The sequence below is a fragment of the Manacus vitellinus genome, unplaced genomic scaffold, assembly GCF_001715985.3.
Source record: "Manacus vitellinus isolate BGI_N305 unplaced genomic scaffold, ASM171598v3 scaffold_52_pilon, whole genome shotgun sequence".
In the NCBI taxonomy this organism is placed as follows: domain Eukaryota; kingdom Metazoa; phylum Chordata; class Aves; order Passeriformes; family Pipridae; genus Manacus; species Manacus vitellinus.
Window position 1 is genome coordinate 1,562,248 of NW_021940628.1, and position 17,643 is coordinate 1,579,890.

General features: G+C 53.5%; 1 protein-coding gene across 2 annotated transcripts; it reads left to right on the top strand.

Annotated features, from left to right (window-relative positions):
- Nucleotides 1-1,709: 1,709 nt before the first annotated feature.
- PAFAH2 (platelet activating factor acetylhydrolase 2) lies at nt 1,710-5,782 on the top strand. 2 transcript variants are annotated; one of them, XM_029963115.1, is made up of 10 exons: nt 1,710-1,793; nt 1,948-2,095; nt 2,406-2,502; nt 2,604-2,672; nt 2,789-2,903; nt 4,212-4,325; nt 4,677-4,768; nt 4,867-5,037; nt 5,131-5,279; nt 5,485-5,782. In XM_029963115.1, the coding sequence occupies exons 1-10, from the start codon at nt 1,710-1,712 to the stop codon at nt 5,577-5,579; spliced, it is 1,134 nt and encodes a 377-aa protein (XP_029818975.1). In that variant the 3' UTR covers nt 5,580-5,782. The 2 variants fall into 2 exon arrangements, with proteins under 2 accessions (XP_029818975.1, XP_017936691.2); XM_018081202.2 differs by lacking the exon at nt 1,710-1,793 and having other exon boundaries at nt 1,850-2,095.
- The last annotated feature ends 11,861 nt before the right edge of the window (nt 5,783-17,643 follow it).

The window sequence follows — 17,643 nt, forward strand, 5'->3', positions numbered from 1 at the left end:
GGACCCAGGGGACACACACAGTGACAGTGCCCAGGGCCCCATCCAGCTCCCAGCCCGTGCCCCAGTTTCCCCAGGCTTGCAGGGGACCGGGATGGGGAGCCTGGAGTGGGACTGTGCGTTTTTTACCAAATCTTAGGATATTTATTTGCTGGCCTGGCCCGCTCGGCCCGCAGGGAATTAATCCCTGGCCGCAGAGGGGATTAATGGGGCCCCGGGGCCGCTTTAGCTCCAGAAAGCGGATTAAGAGAAGGACAGGAACACGGGGATGGGCAGTGGGAGCCCCGGAACACCTCTGGGCTCTGGGGAGGACACAGGGGCGATCCTGGGGGCAGGAACCCGGCTGGGTGCAGACAGGGACATGGCAGCCCTGGGACTGGGGTGCTGCCCACGGGCATGGCCCTCTCCAGCTCCTCACGGAGGGGCTGTGCCTGTGATGGGGGACTGGGAATGTGCCCTGGAACTGGAGGCACTGAGAGCTGTGATTTTGCACTGAGAGCACTGGGAGCTGTGGTTTTGCACTGGTGGCACTGGGGGCTGTGTCCTGTATGGTACTGGGAGCTGTGATTTTGCAGTGAGAGCACTGGGAGCTGTGATTTTGCACTGGGAGCCGTGGGTTGGGACTCCTGTCACTGGGAGCTGTAGTCCACGTGCACGGGGGCACTGGGAGCTGTAGTGCAGAGTTCACTGGGGCGTGGTGGGAGCTGTGACCCGGTGTACTGGTGAGTGCGGGGAGGGACTGGGAAAGGGGGGCTGGAGAAGTTGTTGCTGAGAATTGGGAGGGGGGGGGCACAGAAGGAAACTTGGAGCTGGGGGAGCCCTGAGGGCTTGGGAGGAGCGCTGGGAGCTGCAGAGGGAGTTCGGGTTAGGGGCGCTGGGAGCTCTTGGGGAGCACTGGGAGCTGCAGGGGTGAGGGCACCGGGACCTGGGGTGGAGCTGGGGGACACTGGAAGCTGCGGGAAGCACTGGGAGCTGGGGGACACTGGAAGCTAGAGGGCACTGGCCGCTGGGGAACTACTGGGAGCTGCGATGGTAACTGGGGGCGCTGGGGGGAGCACTGGGAGCTGCAGGAAGGGTTCTGGGAGAAGGGCACTGGGAAGCACTGGGATCTGTAGTTCAGCTGCGCATACTGGGAGGTGTAGTCCGAGGACCCAGCGCATACTGGGAGCTGTGGTCCTTGGCCAGGACCATGCTGGGAGTTGTGGTTCCTCAGCCCCGGGCGCTGCTGGAAGCTGTAGTTCTGCACTGGGGAGGGGAGGGAATGCAGAGCCCCGTCCTCTCGGGATGCCCAGTGGCTCCCGTGGGCGTCACCCCTGCACTGACCCCTTGGTCGCACGTCCCCGGTGTCACCCCAGCTCTGCCTCCCCCAGCCCTGGTGTCCCCGACTGGGGACGGGGACCCTCAGTAGGGTGGGCTTGGGGCAGGGTCTGCCCCACCGTCCTGCTCTGGCAGCCCCTGGGAGAGGAACAGGGGGGTTTCATCCCTGAGCAGCCCGGAGAGGCTGTGCCCGCGGGAATTCGAGGAGAGGAGGGAAATTGGGAGCCTCATTTCTTCACTTGCTGCCAGTGGGTTTTGCTGGCACGGTGCTGGGGGGCTGCCCAGGCTCCGGGCAATGGAGAGGGCTGAGGGAAGGAGGAGGGAGCGAGTCGGGGTCCCCCTGGGAGGGGACAGACCCTGACCCCGTGTCTCTGCCCAGGCTCGGCCGTGGCAGCATGGGGGGGATGCTGGCACTGCCCCGGGGGAAGGGACCTCACCACGTGGGCTGCACGGATGTCATGGTGGGCCACACGCGGCAGGTACGGGGGGCAGGGGTGGAGATGGGGACAGGGATGGGGATGGGAGCAGGGACAGGCTTCCATGCGTGGCTGCAGCCAGCTGGTTTCGCTGAGGACACGGCCACCACACTCTGTGCTGTCCCCAGTGTGTCCCCCTTTCCCCTCTCTCCCCCAGGGCCTCTTCCTCCGCCTCTTCTACCCTTGCCTGCTGCAGGCAGGGGCCACGGAGCCGCTCTGGATCCCACGCTCCGAGTACTGCGCCGGGCTGGCCGACTTCACCCTCCGGCGCCGCTGGTGCTCAGCCCTGCTCAGCATCACCATCGGTGAGGGGGGTCATTCCCTGCCCTGGGTGCTCCCTGTTCCTTAGGGACCCACTCCCTGATATGGGTTCCTTAGGGATCCACTCCCTGATATGGGTTCCTTAGGGATCCACTCCCTGATATGGGTTCCTTAGGGATCCACTCCCTGAGCAGAGCTCAAGCCCATCCCCTGTGCTTGGCTGGATGCTACAGGCAGGGCTGGAGCTGAGCAGGGACCTGCTGCAGCAACAACACCCCACTGCCCGTGTCCCCCATTTTCTGGGTGTTTCTCCTGCCCATGTCCCCCCTTTCCTGGGGTTTCTCCTCCCCACAGGCTCCTGCAGAGTTCCGGTGAGCTGGAATGGGCCTTTCAAGCCCTGCAGCAGTGGGTACCCCCTGATCATCTTCTCCCACGGCCTGAGAGCCTTTCGGTAGGATGAGTCTTGAGCAGGGATGGGATGGGGATTTGAGTGTCCAGGGCTGCCCTTGGCCCTGCTCAGACCTGCCCTGACTCTCCTGGTCTCCCTTGCAGGACCCTGTACTCCTCTGTCTGCACAGAACTGGCGTCCTGGGGCTTTGTGGTGGCAGCACTGGAGCACAGGTGAGTGCCCTGGTCCCCACCAAATTCAGCTGCTGTGCCAGGGCTAGGGGGATATTGTGTTCTGGGGAGTTGCTGGTACCCCCATGACATGCCCACCTTCCCTCCCACCACTGCAGGGACCACTCTGCTGCCACCACCTATTTCTGCACTGCAGAGGCTGGGAGAGAGGAGTGGATCCCCTTCCAACAGGTGCCCCAGGGGCAGAAGGAGTTTTATTTCAGAAACAAGCAGGTACTGGGGTGGGGGGGGTTCAGGGTGGGCAATGGGGAGGTGTGAAATCCCTCCTGCATCCCTGGGGTCTTCATCTCATGCCCTTCCCAATCCCGTATCACTGTGATGCCAAGGCTGAGCTTTCTCCTTGGAGATGAGAAAAATCTGTTCAACCTGTTTCTCTCTGCATTCATGGGGTCTGTCTGTCCGGCTCCAGCTGACCCTGGCAGGAGCCAGGCTGGGCTTTGCCATGTCCCTGGATAATGTCCCCTGTGCCCCGGGGAGAGCCGGGCTCTGTGCCCAGCCCAGCTCCGCACCGGCTGCTGGGTTTGTTCACGCTTGGATTTTTGTCTCTCCGGGATTATCCCGGACAGCTGCTTGCTGGGGAGCAGGAAGGTTTCCTGCTGAGCCAAGTTCCCCCCCTCTGTTTGTTTCTGCCTCGTTTAAAAAGACAACAGCGAGTGAAGATTAGTCGTAGGAAAACTCTCTAGGAACCGTGGTGGTTGGAGGTGCTTTTGGCAGCCTTAAATCACCTCCCAGCCTGTTATTTTTGTGTGTGCTCTGTCTCACGGCCCATTGCACAGACAAGGGAAACAGTTTTCTTATTAAGATGAACCTGTGAGCGTAAATGTTGAGGGTGAGTGAGAAATAAACGATAAACAGAAGGAAATAGTTGCCAGGTCAACCTCCGTTGTGGCATCTGTGTTAGAGGGAGCAGGAGAGAGCTTCTCACTGGAGTTTTTTTGTCACTTGTCACCTTAAATGTGCACAGCCAACAGTGCTGGTGTCCTTAGGAGAGGAAGAGGACGGGGTCCCAAAGTGGCCCCAGGTCAGGGTGTCCTCTCCTTGAGTTGTTTGGGCATTTGAGCTGCTCCTGGGTGGAGCCCCTGAGCTGGGCTTTAGGGGGATGCCCAGATTTGCCCCTGGCAGCTGGGCTGAGGTGGGGGGCCTGAGCTCCCCACAGAGGTTTGGACTGGTGGGTGGCTTCAGCAGGCTCGGCCAGGGGGCAGCCGAGGAGGATCCTGGGTTCTCCCTTCCCTTCTTCCTCCCCAGAGCAGAGGCTTTTGCTCATCTCCAGCCGTCTCTGCTATCAGATTAAGCAAATTAAAAGCAAACAACAAAAGGAAACCACTCCAATAAATCCACTGCATCCCTGTGGGAGCTGCAGCCTCTCACTTGCTTTCACATTTGCTGTAATTCAGGGAAAGCCCTGTTGGGTCCAAGCACTGGAGGGACGAGCGTGGGTGGGCACTGAGGGGAGGATCTGACCCCAAATTTGGGGGTTGGAGGAGCTGGGCTAACCAGGGGAGGGGTGTCTCTGGCTGCCAGGTTCATCAGAGAGCAGAGGAGTGTGTGCGAGCGCTCCGGCTCTTCAAGGACATCGCCAGCGGAAAATCCGTCCTGAACATCCTTCACCAGGACTTGGATCTCTCTGTGCTCAAGGTACCTGGGTCTGTCTGTGCTGAAGGACCTGCTGGGAGATCGGGTGGGGACAGGGGGTCCAGGTTTCCTTTGGTGGCAGGATCAGTCCTTGCTGCCTGGGACTTTTCCTCCTGGGACAGGCAGGGTCCGTGCAGAGCCACAGCTTTCCACCTCTCGGGTTCCTGGAGCCTCTCTTCCCCTTCCCTCCCCCGTGGATGCTGGGAAGCCAGGTCCTGTCACACCAGCAGTGGAAATGAGACACGGCGTTTTCCCCCCTCGCAGCGGGACTTTGCTGATCCTCCCTTGGCTTTCTCTTCCCTAATTAGGGACCTCCTGCAGCGAGGTTTGGGCACAGCCTTCTCCTTTTCGCAGGGCAACGTTGATCTGGCCAAAGTGGCCATCATGGGGCACTCCTTTGGTGGGGTGACAGCAGTGCTGGCCTTGGTGAAAGAGCCCAGCTTCAGGTAAGCCACGGCAGGGATGAGGAGCTGCAGAAGCCCCGGGGACACGCGGCTCATCCCGGTGGGAAGGGAGGCCGTGCTGGGTGTCCGTCCTGCTGCAGGTGTGCAGTGGCTCTCGACGCCTGGATGTTCCCCCTGGAGAACGTGCTGTACCCAGAGGTGTCCAAGCCCGTGCTCTTCGTCAACACCGAGAAGTTCCAGACTCCAGAAAGCGTCGCCAAAATGAAGAGGTTGAGCTCCAGGAGCAGCCAGACGAAGATTATCACCGTCCTGTGAGCTGGGGCTGGAGGGAGCACCTACGGGCTGTGTGCCAGCAGGAGGACCTCTCCCCAGCTCCCACTGAAGCACATCCCTTCCCTGTCCAGGGGAACCACGCACGAGAGCCAGACTGACTTTGCCTTTCTCCCCGGGAAGCTCATCAGCCGCATCTTCGGCGCGAGGGGGACCCTCGACCCCAGCAAGGCTCTGGCCATCACCAGCCAGGCAGCTCTGGCCTTCCTGCAGAGGCACCTCAGTACGGGTGGAGGGCACATCATTCAGGGGCTGGGGAGGGCAGGAGAGCTCCCCAGCTTGTGGGAGGCTGCGGGGTGGCCACTGCCCCGCTGGGCTTGGGATCGGTGCTTCCCACAGCAAAGGAGGGGGGGTGGCTGCTCCTCTGTGACCCTGGGGTCAGGCTGATGAGGCTGTAGTAACCTCCCAACCATCTGTGCCCCGTGCAGACCTGGAAGAGGAGTTTGATCAGTGGGATGACCTCCTGGAAGGCGTGGGAGACTCGGTTGTTCCAGAAGCACCGTTCTGCCGGTCCAACCTGTAGCTGCTCCGAGGTCGGAGCTCGCTCCTTCTCGCCCAGAACGATCCGTGCAGGAGCCAGGAAGGGCAGGAGGGTCCATGGAGAGAGCAGGAGCTGGGGACTGTGCTCACAGGACGTCATGGAACATGCCAGGGGAGCCCTCCCTGCTCACGTGCCTGCAGTGAGGGCTGTGGGGCAAAGGGAATAAAATCCACAGGGATAAAGACTGGGTTGGCTGTTGTAGAGTCACAGACTGGTTTGGGTTGGAAGGGACCTTAAGGATCACCTCATTCCACCCCCTGCCATGGGCAGGGACACCTTCCAGTAACCCAGCTTGCTCCAAGCCCCATCCAACCTGGCCTTGGACACTTCCAGGGATTCCAGGGGCAGCCACAGCTTCTCTGGGCAACCTGTGCCAGGGCCTCACCTGGGCACGAGGTGAGATCCTTCCTGCACGTGGGGTGGGTGGGTAGTCATCCCTCACTGGATCTGCTGCAGCTGGGGCACATCTGGCAGGAGCAGGGAGGGGGGTTGTTTGCTGTGGGTTGGGGGTAGTTCAGTCACAGCCAAAAGAATGGAGAGATGCAGCATCAGGGCTCCAAGCACAGAAGTAAGGAAAATCCTGTCATAGTCCTGGAAAGCTGGCCAGATGGCTGCCTTCATGCCTAAAATCTGGAGGGGGGAAAGAAAGAGGAGAATCTGGAGTGGGATAAAAAAGAAAGAGCAAGCTGGCTGGAAGGAGGTGCCTCTGAACACCTCAGCAGGACAGGGATGTGAAATGGGGACTGGGATTGGCCTCAGGGATGGAAGGAAAACAACCCAGCCTGGCTGTGCAGCATGAAAAAGTGACACTTCCAGCCCGAGGAAGGGCTGAAGCTGGTGGAGCCGCACGGATTTACCCCTCCGGAGCCCCTCCCCAGGGTCCTGGCTGGCACCGAGGTGGGAGAGGCAGCAGGGATCCTGGACACGCCGGCTCGGCAGCTGCCGGGAGCATCCCGGCTCCTGACACACCATCTGCTTTCGCATTGTCCCCGCCGCGGGATTCCAGCTGGGACACACCCGGGGGGACGGCGGCGGCTCCGGCTTTGCTCCATCCCCTGCCATCCCGGAGAGAAGCTGCGGAGACAGCGCCCGGGGCTACAGGGAGGCAGGATTTCCTGGGGGAAGGAAGGAGGAGAGGCTGGAGGAGGCTGGTGGTGCTGATCCTCTCCTGGTGACGCGGGTACCAGCAAAGCCCTTTTCCAGGGGAAGAAAGGGAACGGAAAAGCAGATTTTCACTCCTCTGGTGCCTGGGTTGTTTGTGTCACAGCCACTCTCAGCCAAGGGCAAGCCCTGGGGCTGAAGATGCTCCAGGATGCTCCGGGATGGCCTCGGGGGAAGGCACAGCACCGTGCAGCAGCAGGGAGGACATCACTCAGTGTCTCCTCCGCTCCCCAGTGACACACAAAGGACTGATGTGAACTGGACCACAAGGCCCTGCTGCTTTTAGGGCTTCCAGATATTTATTTTAAAATGTTTTACACTGTTTCCAGCCCCGGGTTCAGGCTGGGGTGTGACAGCCCATGGAGACAGTCCTCTGCTGCGATGCTGGGGGACATTCAAGGTCGATGTGTGTGAGGAATCGTGTGGCTGAGCCCGGGAGGGGGAAGGACAGAGCCCGTCAGGTCCCCTTTTAACAGTGAGAGACAGTGACTGGTGCAGAAATCAAATCCCATTTTCCTCCGGAATTAGCAGGGCCGGGGATCTGCTCTGGCAGCCACAGGGGAGCAGCCCAGTGGTGGCACAGCTGAGACAGGCTATAAATTCTGCAAGACTCTTATGTAAAGGCTTTCAGAAGGGGGTGGCAGAAACAGACTCTTCTCGGAGGGTGTCTGACATCCATTAACCCTTCGGTTCGTGGGAAGCTGCTCATTCCCATCCCCAGTACCCGGGGGGCTGGGGGAGCAGGGAAGCAGGCAGATATCCTCCTGCCTGGCCCTTCATCCCTTTGCCCCCCACTCCAGAGCCAAACAGAACCACTTTCCCAATTATTTTTGTGCCTCTGGAGGAAAACCCTGCCAGAAAGAGTTCAAAAAAATCCCTGGGGTCACTTGGGCAGGGCAGACACCCTCCTGCCTCCGCTCCATCGGCCTCTCTCTGCTCTCTGTGGGATGTGATGGTGCAGGAGCCCTCTCTCCAGGCATTTTCCTAATTCACTGACTTATTGCATCTGCTTTAAAATCCAGCCTGGAGCCATCTCTTCAGCCAGGCTCCCTCCCAAGCAGTGCTTTGCTCCAGATCTCCATTATGTGTGTGAAAGATGTGGCACAAATCCCAGCAGAGCACACCAGGAAGGTGTTTTCCCTGACGTGGTTTAATCCCAGCTGGCATCCAAGCCCCACACAGCCACTTGCTCCCACCCATCCAGTGGGATGGGGGAGAGAGTGGGAACAGTGAGGAAGCTCGTGGGTTGAGATAAAGACAGTTTAATAGGGAAAGCTAAAGCTGTGTGTGTGCAAGCAAAGGGAAGCCAGGAATTCATTCCCCACTTCCCATGGGCAGGCAGGGGTTCAGCCACTGCCTAAGGGTGACTTGGGAAGGCAAATGCCATCGCTGCCAGTGTCCCCCCTGCCTCCTCTTTCCTCCTCCTTTATACACTGAGGATGGGCTGTATGGGCTGGGATATCCCTGGGGTCAGTCAGGGTCAGCTGTCCCATCTGTGTCCCCTCCAAACTTCCCGTGCACCCCCCAGCCTGATCACTGGGGGTGATACCAGGAGCAGAAAAGGCCTTGATGCCGTTCAAGAGCTGCTCAGCAACAGCAAAACATCCCTGAGTTATCAACCCTGTGTTCAGCACAAACCCAAACACAGCCCCAGGCCAGCTCCTGTGGAGGAAATCAACTCTACCCCAGCCACAACCGGCACATCCCCAAGTCCCAACTTGCTGGGATTGCTCTGCTGGCCCTGAGAGGTTGGGAAGGAAGGGGCTGGGACAGCTCTTTTGGTGCTTCCTAGGCTGGCCATAGGCAGAGACTGAACATCAGTCCCTTCCACTTGCCCGGGCCAGCGACCAGAGGGGACAGCCCTCCACTCTTTGGGGTGTCCCAGGCTGCTCCAGGCTTGCCTGTGACACCCTGGGAGGTTTTCTGGCAAAAAAAAGTAGGAGTTAAGGGCTATCCCAGGATCTGATCTGCCACTGCACCTCTCCAGCACCAGCTCTGGGCTGGTCATGTCCTTCCAACCTGAAGGTTTGGGTTTGCATGTGAACTAGAATGCTTTAGAGCCCTAAATCCAGGTGGATTTTGTTTCTCAGGGACATGGGAAGGAAACACTGACTCTGTTAAGTTGTGGGGTCTGCCCTGTGAGCACCCCCCTGCAGGCTGACCATGCCCTGCCCTGGAAGGGTGGGTGTTGGAAGGTCTCACGTCCAGCCAAGCATTCCAGTGTGTCAGCTCTGCTTCAGTATTCAAACTGGTGGCTTTAAAAATAACAATAATAAAAAAAGAACAAATCCAAACCAAACAACCCACCCTGCTGCCCATTTATATTCCCCTCACAGCTGTGCTTGCAGCAGGGCCGGGGTATGAATGGAAACATTCCTCTTACCCACAGCTTATCCCTGCAGAGCAACCTCCCCTCTCCAAACGGCCCCTGCTCCAAAGCTTTCCACTCCCAGGGCTCAAACCCGGCAGTGTCAGCACAGACCCGGCTTGGAGCTCTTCACATCTCAGAGCTGGGAGTCTTCTCCTCATCCTCCCCACCCCCAGCTCACCCTGCCCGAGGCTCCCTCCCTCCTGGGAAGCCCCTTGCAGCCGGCAGGTCCCTCCTCCCCATCCCGCCGCACATCCATGCAGCAAACTGGAGTTCCTAGACAGAAAACCTCATTTGCTTCAATTGAAGCCTCCCCGTTGATTTAATTAATGCAAATCGAGGCGTGTTAAACCTCCTTGTAATTACCGTAATGCTGTTGGGGTGGTGGTGGTGGTGGGTTGTTTTGTTTGTTTTTTTTTCCTTTTTCTCGTTTTTTTTTTTTTTAAGGAAAGCAGCAAGGCCTGGATTCACAACAGGCTGTGAGGGTCCAGCACCCTGCCAGCTGAGCCCAGTGTGTGCAGTGGGAACACACAAACCCTGGTAGAGGAGCTCAGTGCCCACAACCAGCCCGGGAGAACAGCGTGGACAGAGGTGCAGTGCTGACCCAAACCCCAGGCAGCACCTTCTCGAGCAGAATTCCTTTGATTGGTGAGTATATACTTGGCTTTTATGTTGGGGTTTTTCTTTTTTTCCCTTTGGAATAACAAAACTTTGCCCTGGGTGATGCTCCAAAGGAAACCCGAGTTTCCCGATCTCCGAAGCGAGTTTTTGCCGCCGAACCCTCGAGCTGAAAGCCCCGAATGCTGCAGTCACGAGGGACTCAGCTCAGTGCTGTCATCTTCCCAAGTTCCTCCCACGCTGGGATCTGGGGCAGGACAGGCCCTTGGGATGCAGAGCTGGGCACGTGCTTGCCCGGCTTCGATGCTCTGCACTGCGGGTGTGGTGCTTGACGAGTTCCCTGCCCTCCAAAATACGACATCATGGGCCAAAAGTGCTCCTGTCCCCTCACCCAGCAGCACTGAGGGGATCTGGGGGGCACAACTGTTTTTTCTGACAGCTTTTACTCTGCAGCAGAAGCCCTGTTTTGGGCTGGAGCGGTTTCTTGCTGACCTAGAGATGATTCCTGAATAAACAGGGGGAAAAAAGGACTGGGGAGGGAAACTGAAGTGCTGGAGGAGAGAAGGAGCTGTGTGAGGTCTCTCCAGTTCCAGGCTACTCTGAAAAAGCTGCTGAAACAGATTGAAATGGTCCATTTTGGTCAATATTCAGCTTTCCCTCATTTTAGGAAGGGCAGGTTGAGCTCAGCCTGGCTCCTGCCTTGCACCCCAGCGTGAGGAGGGGGAGAGCAGGGAGCTGGGCAAGGAGGAGACCCCAAATGTCTCATCCTCCTTTTTAGCCCTTTAGCTTATATTTTCACTCCAGACTGAGGTGTGGGAAGGTCCTGAGACTGTCAGCACCCCTCCCTGGGTGACAGGGTGGCACTGGACACCCCAAACCACCAACTTCAGGCTGCCTTGGCCCCTCGTGTTGATAGTGGCTCTCTGATGTTTATTACCCAAGGCCTTGTTTGGAGGTTGTTTTGGGGGGGGTCATTGTTTTTTTTTTTAATTTAATTAAAATTTAAAAAATTTAATTAAAATTTATGTTGCCCGTTGTGTAAGGATGTCTCTCTGGATGTGGATTTTGGTGTACAGCAGCAGTTTGCTGCCTTTATTGCCTAAAAGACAGAGATGTTTTTCCACTAGAAAGGCTGCCTTTGTCTGCCCTCACAGCCTGCAGTGGCTGTGTCAGGTTCTTTTGTCTTTTAATTTATATATTGATCTATTACAGCCACAAATTAGTAGGGGGAAAAGGGATCAAACAGCACGGAGCAAATGTTAAGTGCAGGTATTGTTTCCGTGCTGGTATTGCTGAGATTCCAGGGGAACTGAGCAGGAATTAACCCATTTTGATGCAGAACTGTCGGTGGGAGCTGGGAGGGGAACTGCTTATTTTCCTGAGGGGATCTAAAACGTGGAAACACAGATCTGGACTCCTCAAACTGAAGTTAAAAGGTGCCATAAACACCCTCCCCCTGCCCCAGACTTGTTTCCTTGTCTCACAAATCCTGTGGGAAGAGGCATGTTTTGTTCTGCCCACGGTGTTGGATGGATCTCACCCACAAACACCTATAGAATTCCAGGGAAAAATGGCTGTTGCTCTGGGTGGGTTGGGATCTCCTGCCTTCCCTGGGTGGGAGGAAGGGGGAACACTTCAAAATCCTGCCTTTTGGTCGGAGTTCAGCCTCGTGCTGTGTGTCTGAAGGACCCAGGCACTTGAGAACTGCAAACCCACCTGCTCCCCAGGCAGCAGGTCTCCCGAAAAACAAAAACCTCTTCCCATTTGGCTGTGCACCGATTTTTGCCAGGGAAACCGCCCTGATATCAGGCAGCCCAAGAGCTCTGCACTGAGAATTGTTTTCAGATTTGCCCTCTGTGGGAACAGGCTCGGCCTGGGGGCTTTTACAAGCCCATTCATACTGTTTATTTGATATTGGGGAAGTCATATTCCTTTAAGAGGATTTCCATCCCTGAACTCCTCCCATCGTGACACTTCCAAGCCACATTTTCGCCTGAAAGGGTGGGAGTATTTTTAACCATATCACGCCAGGGAAGTATTAATAGCACAAAGGACTTGCTGAGCTGCTGGTGGAGCTGAATCCATATTTTAAATTCAGGGAGCTAATTAGGAACTGGGGAATAATTAGTGCTATACCCAGCTTTTCTTCCTCCTCCCCACCTTGTTTTCAGAGATCCAAAGCAAATGCCTTTACTGGAATGTTCTATGGCTGTTGAATATTTTATGCCTTCCCCATGCATTGCTATTCCATGTGGTTGTCAGAATCACACTGTCTCCTTTGCTGTATCCCAGCTGAAATGGCTGACTCTGACACTTTTGAAATCTAATTAGTACATCTTCTGTTGGCTTGTACACCAAAGAAACCACCCCATAATACCTTTTTTTTCGTGCTTCTCCCCAGCCCCTCACTACCACAGGGTGATGCAGCTCAGAGCAGCACAGTTATTTTTGAACCCCTGGTAGTGAGATGTTTACAGGCTTCCTTGAATAGCAAAGCCCTTGGTGCTCCATATGGAAATGCAAATTTGTGAGCTCCGGTTTGGAGCAGAGAGGGAAAAGCAGGGAGGACGCAGAGAAATGGGTCGAGGCTCCTGGCTTGGTTGGGAGACAGGAGAGGGGGGAAGCAACGTGAGGAGATCTCCAGGACAGCTTCCAACCCGTGTTTCTGGATGTAGTGGAGCTGGGAGCCAGCACCCACATGGATCTGTCCTTGTATTTGCCAGGAGAACACACCTGCAGAGGAATGTCCTGCAGGATCTGCTGGTGCCAGGAAGGAAACAAAACAGCTCTGAAACCGTCCCTGCTCGAGGGAGTGGCTGTGAGAGCTCTGCCTGGTGTGAAATCTCTGCTCTCTAATAATAGTTGGGCTTGTGCTGGAGCCTTTTCCTCGCTCTTGCCTCTCCCCAGCCATCTGTTTTCAAGAAACTTGTGGAATTCATGTCACCGAGCTCTTATCCATATTTATCGGAGCGGCAGGGACTGAAGCTAAAAGCTTCAGGGGGAGAGGACCAGGCAGAGTTACAGAAGGGGTTTGAACATGTAAACCCTCGTTTTCTTAGGAAACAAAGAATGAAAAATATGCCAGAAGGCTGGGAAGGGAATTCTGCTGTTCCTTTGACCAGGCTGGGTCACAGGGGAAAGACCAGATCTTGCTCAGCATCCCGAGGATGAAGGTGCTCGTGGTGGGTACCACAGCCCCTGACCTTATTTTAGGGTCTGTGGCTGTTTTGGTGTGTTTGAGAATTTTTTGGAAGGGGAACAGAGTTCTCCTGGAGCCTCTCTCTTTATTTCATCAGCAACTTATGTTCTTCTCCTACTCTAGAGCCTTGTCAGCCCCCGTCACCACAGTATTTGGGTATCATGCAATATGTGGCTGCATTTGAAGAGATGAACGTGACATTTCAGGGTTATATTGCCCCAATATCAAAGCAATTAATTAATATCTTCATCTCTGTTGCTGCAGGCGCAGTCACCATCTGTTCTGAGCACTTTTACTTGTCTCATTTGAAGGAGGAATTAACAGATTCGAGCGAATTTCTCAAGAAACAACCTGGCACTGGAAGCCAGGCACCCTGTCTGATCTGAAAAAAATTAAATTACTTCCAACAGCACATTGGCAAGTGCAAATTTATTCCGAAGGGAACATTTTCTTAATGGTGTTTTTCAGCATAAATATAGTATCAGCCTAAACACCTCTAGTAAACAAATACCAATTACCTTGAATGTTTCTTGCCTGTGGAAAAGCTTTCATTGTGAGGGAGACAGTCCCTAAAAGTCTTGTTTTATTCTTCAATTCTGTGGACAACTCAGCTGCATTTGGATTAAAATGTAGTTTTATCTGAAGACCAATGAGATCTTTGTGGCAACTAATTTTCCTTGCAAGGCCTTTGTTGGGTAGGGGCACATTGGCACATCCAGTGTAAGGGTGGGGAAGCTGCAAGTGAGGGGGAAAAAAATGGCTCAAAGTTAATATAAAGACTGAAAACCACAAAATCATAGAATTGTTAGGATTGGAAAAAATCAAAGATCAATGAATTTCATGGGTAGAAAGAAATATTGTAGCCAAGAGAACATTTCTTTTAACTCCTGTCTCCTCTATCAGGTTATTTATTAAATCTCTTAAACTGATCCACTCGGGTCAAATAATATATTGGATTTCTAGTTTTAAAATAAACTCTGCTATTTCAGTGACTGTTACCAGCCTTAGCCAACACTTACTAGTATTACTTACCAAGGTGTTTTCAAACATCCTCCGATTAACAAATAAGCTGTCAGTCCCCCCCCCCCAGTGCTCAAGGCTGGCAATTTAACACTCAGAAAGCACATTTCCTCATTGGAGATTAAATATTTTTGCAAGTTAAAAGAGCTGCCGTGGGCTGAGTTGTCACCTAATTATGTCAGTCTCTTTGTGGGATGTTTTGATAAGCACATCAGAGGAGATGCTTTAATCTTTATGCTGAATCTGGTCACGTCACGTCCTAAATTCACAGGTACCAGGAGTCCCTCCTATGAGACCTTGATTTATCTGTTTCACCAAGAGCAGAGTGGGCTGAGATGAAGCCAAGGGGCCTCATATTTAGTTTGTGGTGGGAATGAGCTCCCCTTGAGCACTTACAGTGGTTGCCAGATGCATGAGGGCAATGATTCTAAGTGGGTGCTGTTATCACCAGCTCAGATTCTTCACTGGTCATAGCCACTGGTCATATTCCTAATTTACAAAGCCTTTGTCCTTTCTACACTGGGAATATCTTCTCCAGGTTCTGCTGTGATCCTTTATTTTCCTCAGGATGCCTAAATTCATCTGGCATGAATTCCTTCTGATGTTAAATTTGGGCTTGAAACCGTATTTTCCTCCTCGAACCCTGTTTTGGGGCTAAATATGACATGTTGGAGGATATTTCTCCCACTGCTGCCTGCTCTTCCAGTGGTAAAACTGGAACTAAAGCAAAAAAATGCTTTTGTTGGTGATAAGGAATCCAGCAGATAAAAACTACCCCAGCCACATGCTGCAGGGCTGGAGGAAGGAAGAGTCTCTTTAGAATTGCAGTAAATGTGTCGATAAACACAGAAATCAAATGCAAATTAAATAAAAGCTTTTCATATACTCCATTCTCCTTGAGATCAGACGAAAATAAGTTGCCACGTAAACAAATGGGGCTTTTATGAAACGCTCCAAAAATAAAACCACTCTTGCAATCAGGCCAAACATGAGATCGTCCCCGTGTCTCTCCAGCTGCTGAGAGGTGTTGTTTCTCTTTGCATCACAACAATACTCAAAAGATCTTGTTTTAAATTCAAACCAGTAGTGGCAGGTAGTTGTAAAGGGGTGTTGTGAAGTGAGTGTTTTAGGGTCGCTCTAAAAGTCATCAGCAAAGGCATCAGTGAAAGCAGGTTTAATATAAATGCAACAGTTCGTGGCAAGGTTCACTCTACTACTCACTAAACAGTTAAAATACACCGAGAAAAACCACACAAAAATCCAAAATCAGTGTCAGTCTGGGCTGAAATAAACACAGGACCGTGTATATGGAGGCTGTGGGGTGGGGGGATAGGTGAGACAAAAGGACAGAAGATATAAGGACAAAAAGGGATATGGCCCAAAGGCCTGGCAACACTTAACTTTGCTTATGGCTTAATTTAGCAGCACTTAACTTATAACTTAACACTTAGTAGCATTAACTTAAGAATCTAACTTGGATCTACATATGATTTACTACACAATAAAAATGTTATTCGGTCAAAAATTTCCAGGGATGTTCATTAAAAAAGCAACAAAGTCATTAGACAGCACAACACTGTCCAGGAGCAGACAGGATTCCTGACAAGCTCACAGGAGCTCAGCCTGGGCATTGTCAAAGCCAAGGCCTAAAGAGAATTACTCAGATTATTACTCAGGTCATGGTGTGGTCGGGATAGGGGGGTGACAAGGGGCAGGATGCACCACCAGGATGGGTTGGTAAAGAGTCTCAAGCCAGGTGACGCAGCACAGAAAATGCCAGAGCTCAGAACAGATCCCAAATCCTATTCCCAGCTCGCTGCCTCTCGTCAATAAACCATGTTGCCTCTTACATAAGGCAGTTCTTACCCAAAAGAAATATTTTTGGCTTTAGAGCCAATCTGCAAGGGGAGGTAAGTTACAGTCAAGTCTTTTTTTTTTTCCTATTTTTTCCCCCTTTTTTTTTCCCTTTGAGAGGACAGGGAATAAGATGGAAAGCACTGAGAACAGCAGGCATGACGAGTAGATTTATCTCAGCCTCCATCCCTTCTTCAAAAGCTGTAAAGGATATTTCATCATCCTCCCTCTGGGGGGTGAGTGCTGACTAAAGGCCATCACACAGGTACTAAACCAAAAGCCCCGAGCCCAGGAAGCCTTGTTTCCCTCTGGGAAATCCTGAGATCATCCCAGGATAAGCTCATTGATTTTACTAAAAAGCATTAATATTAAAGCATCCAACGCACTGTTGAGCTACACGGGTGATAATTAATAAATGATAAAGTAAAACACAGGCTGATGGCAGGGGCTCTTGGCTGCTTTGTCTTTCCAGCAACATTTGATGCCATTTCATCCAAGCACTCAAGATGTTTCGTTGAAAAACACGTGTGTTGTGGGTGACATCGATGTGCGTTCCCTGGGATGGAGCCAGGAACCCCGGGAAGGTGCCAGGCATGATCCCAAAGGGCCAAGCAGCCACACCAGATTTCAGATTTTGAACCTGAAATCCCTCCAATCCCACAAATAGGTCCTTCCATGCTGCTGGGAAAATGGCTCTTCCCATGCCCACTCTGGCAGAAGCCTCTCCCAATTCTAGCAGCTCGGCGCTGGATGTGGTTTCCATGGAAATAGACGTCAGATCAGCAAAAAACAGGGCAAGTGTTTAAAATAATCTCTGTTTTGAAAGCTTTTTGCCTTTCTGTCACAATATTAACCTTCCGCAAGGTAAGATTTCTTTTCCTTTTTGGTGCAAAATCCTTGGTTTTAAGGGTGTGCACAACAAGAGGGGTCCCAGAAAGTCCTTTATTTGGGATTTTGGGTGTGGAGGCTGCTGAGCTGGGGCTGCGGATTTGTGCTGTTCTGTGTCCATCTGCCTTTTGTGTGGATTGACTCTTGTTGTAACTGGAGCGACTGTAGGATGGAAACCACCACGGGAATTGTACAGAATTCCTCTGAATGGAACATGTGAACATTTAAAGCACGTTTGGGAGGGAAAAGCTTATCTGGGATTGGCAATAGCATTATCCTGGGAAGGAAATGTTCCCAGGGCAGCCTGGACAAGGATGGATTATTATGGAGCCACTCTGTCCATGCTCTGGAATCTGCACAAGCAATGGTTTTTCTGGACGTGCTTGAACTTGCTGGTGTCACCCCAAAGGAGAGGATGGCATTGTCCCCCAAAACACACTGTGGGGCCAAGGCATTGTCAGAGCCACAGACCCTCTCTGGGGTTGGCCTGTGGTGGTTGTGATCCAGAGGTGACCAAAGGGACATGATGGTCATCTCAGCGATGACCAAGAACCCTGAGGCCATTGTGGCCCTGAGGTGGCCATGCCCTTGGGTAGGTCATGATGCCCTTGAGGTGATCATGGACCCAGGGTAAGTGGTGATGATGACCTGGGAGTGACCATGGTCCTGAAGTGACCAAGAGCCATGAGGTGACCATGAGCCATGAGGTTCCGAGGTATGTGGCCATGGTCCTGACGTGCAGGAGATCATGGCCCTGAGGTGATCATGGCTCTGAGGTGGCCATGGCCCGAAGATCTGTGGCCATGGCTTTGAGCTGACCATGGTTCTGAGGTGACCATGATCTTGAGGTAGAGTAAATGGCCATGGTCCTGAGGGGACCAAAAGCCCTGAGGTAGGTGCTGTGGCCCAGAGGTGACTGTGACTCTGAGGTGGTCAAG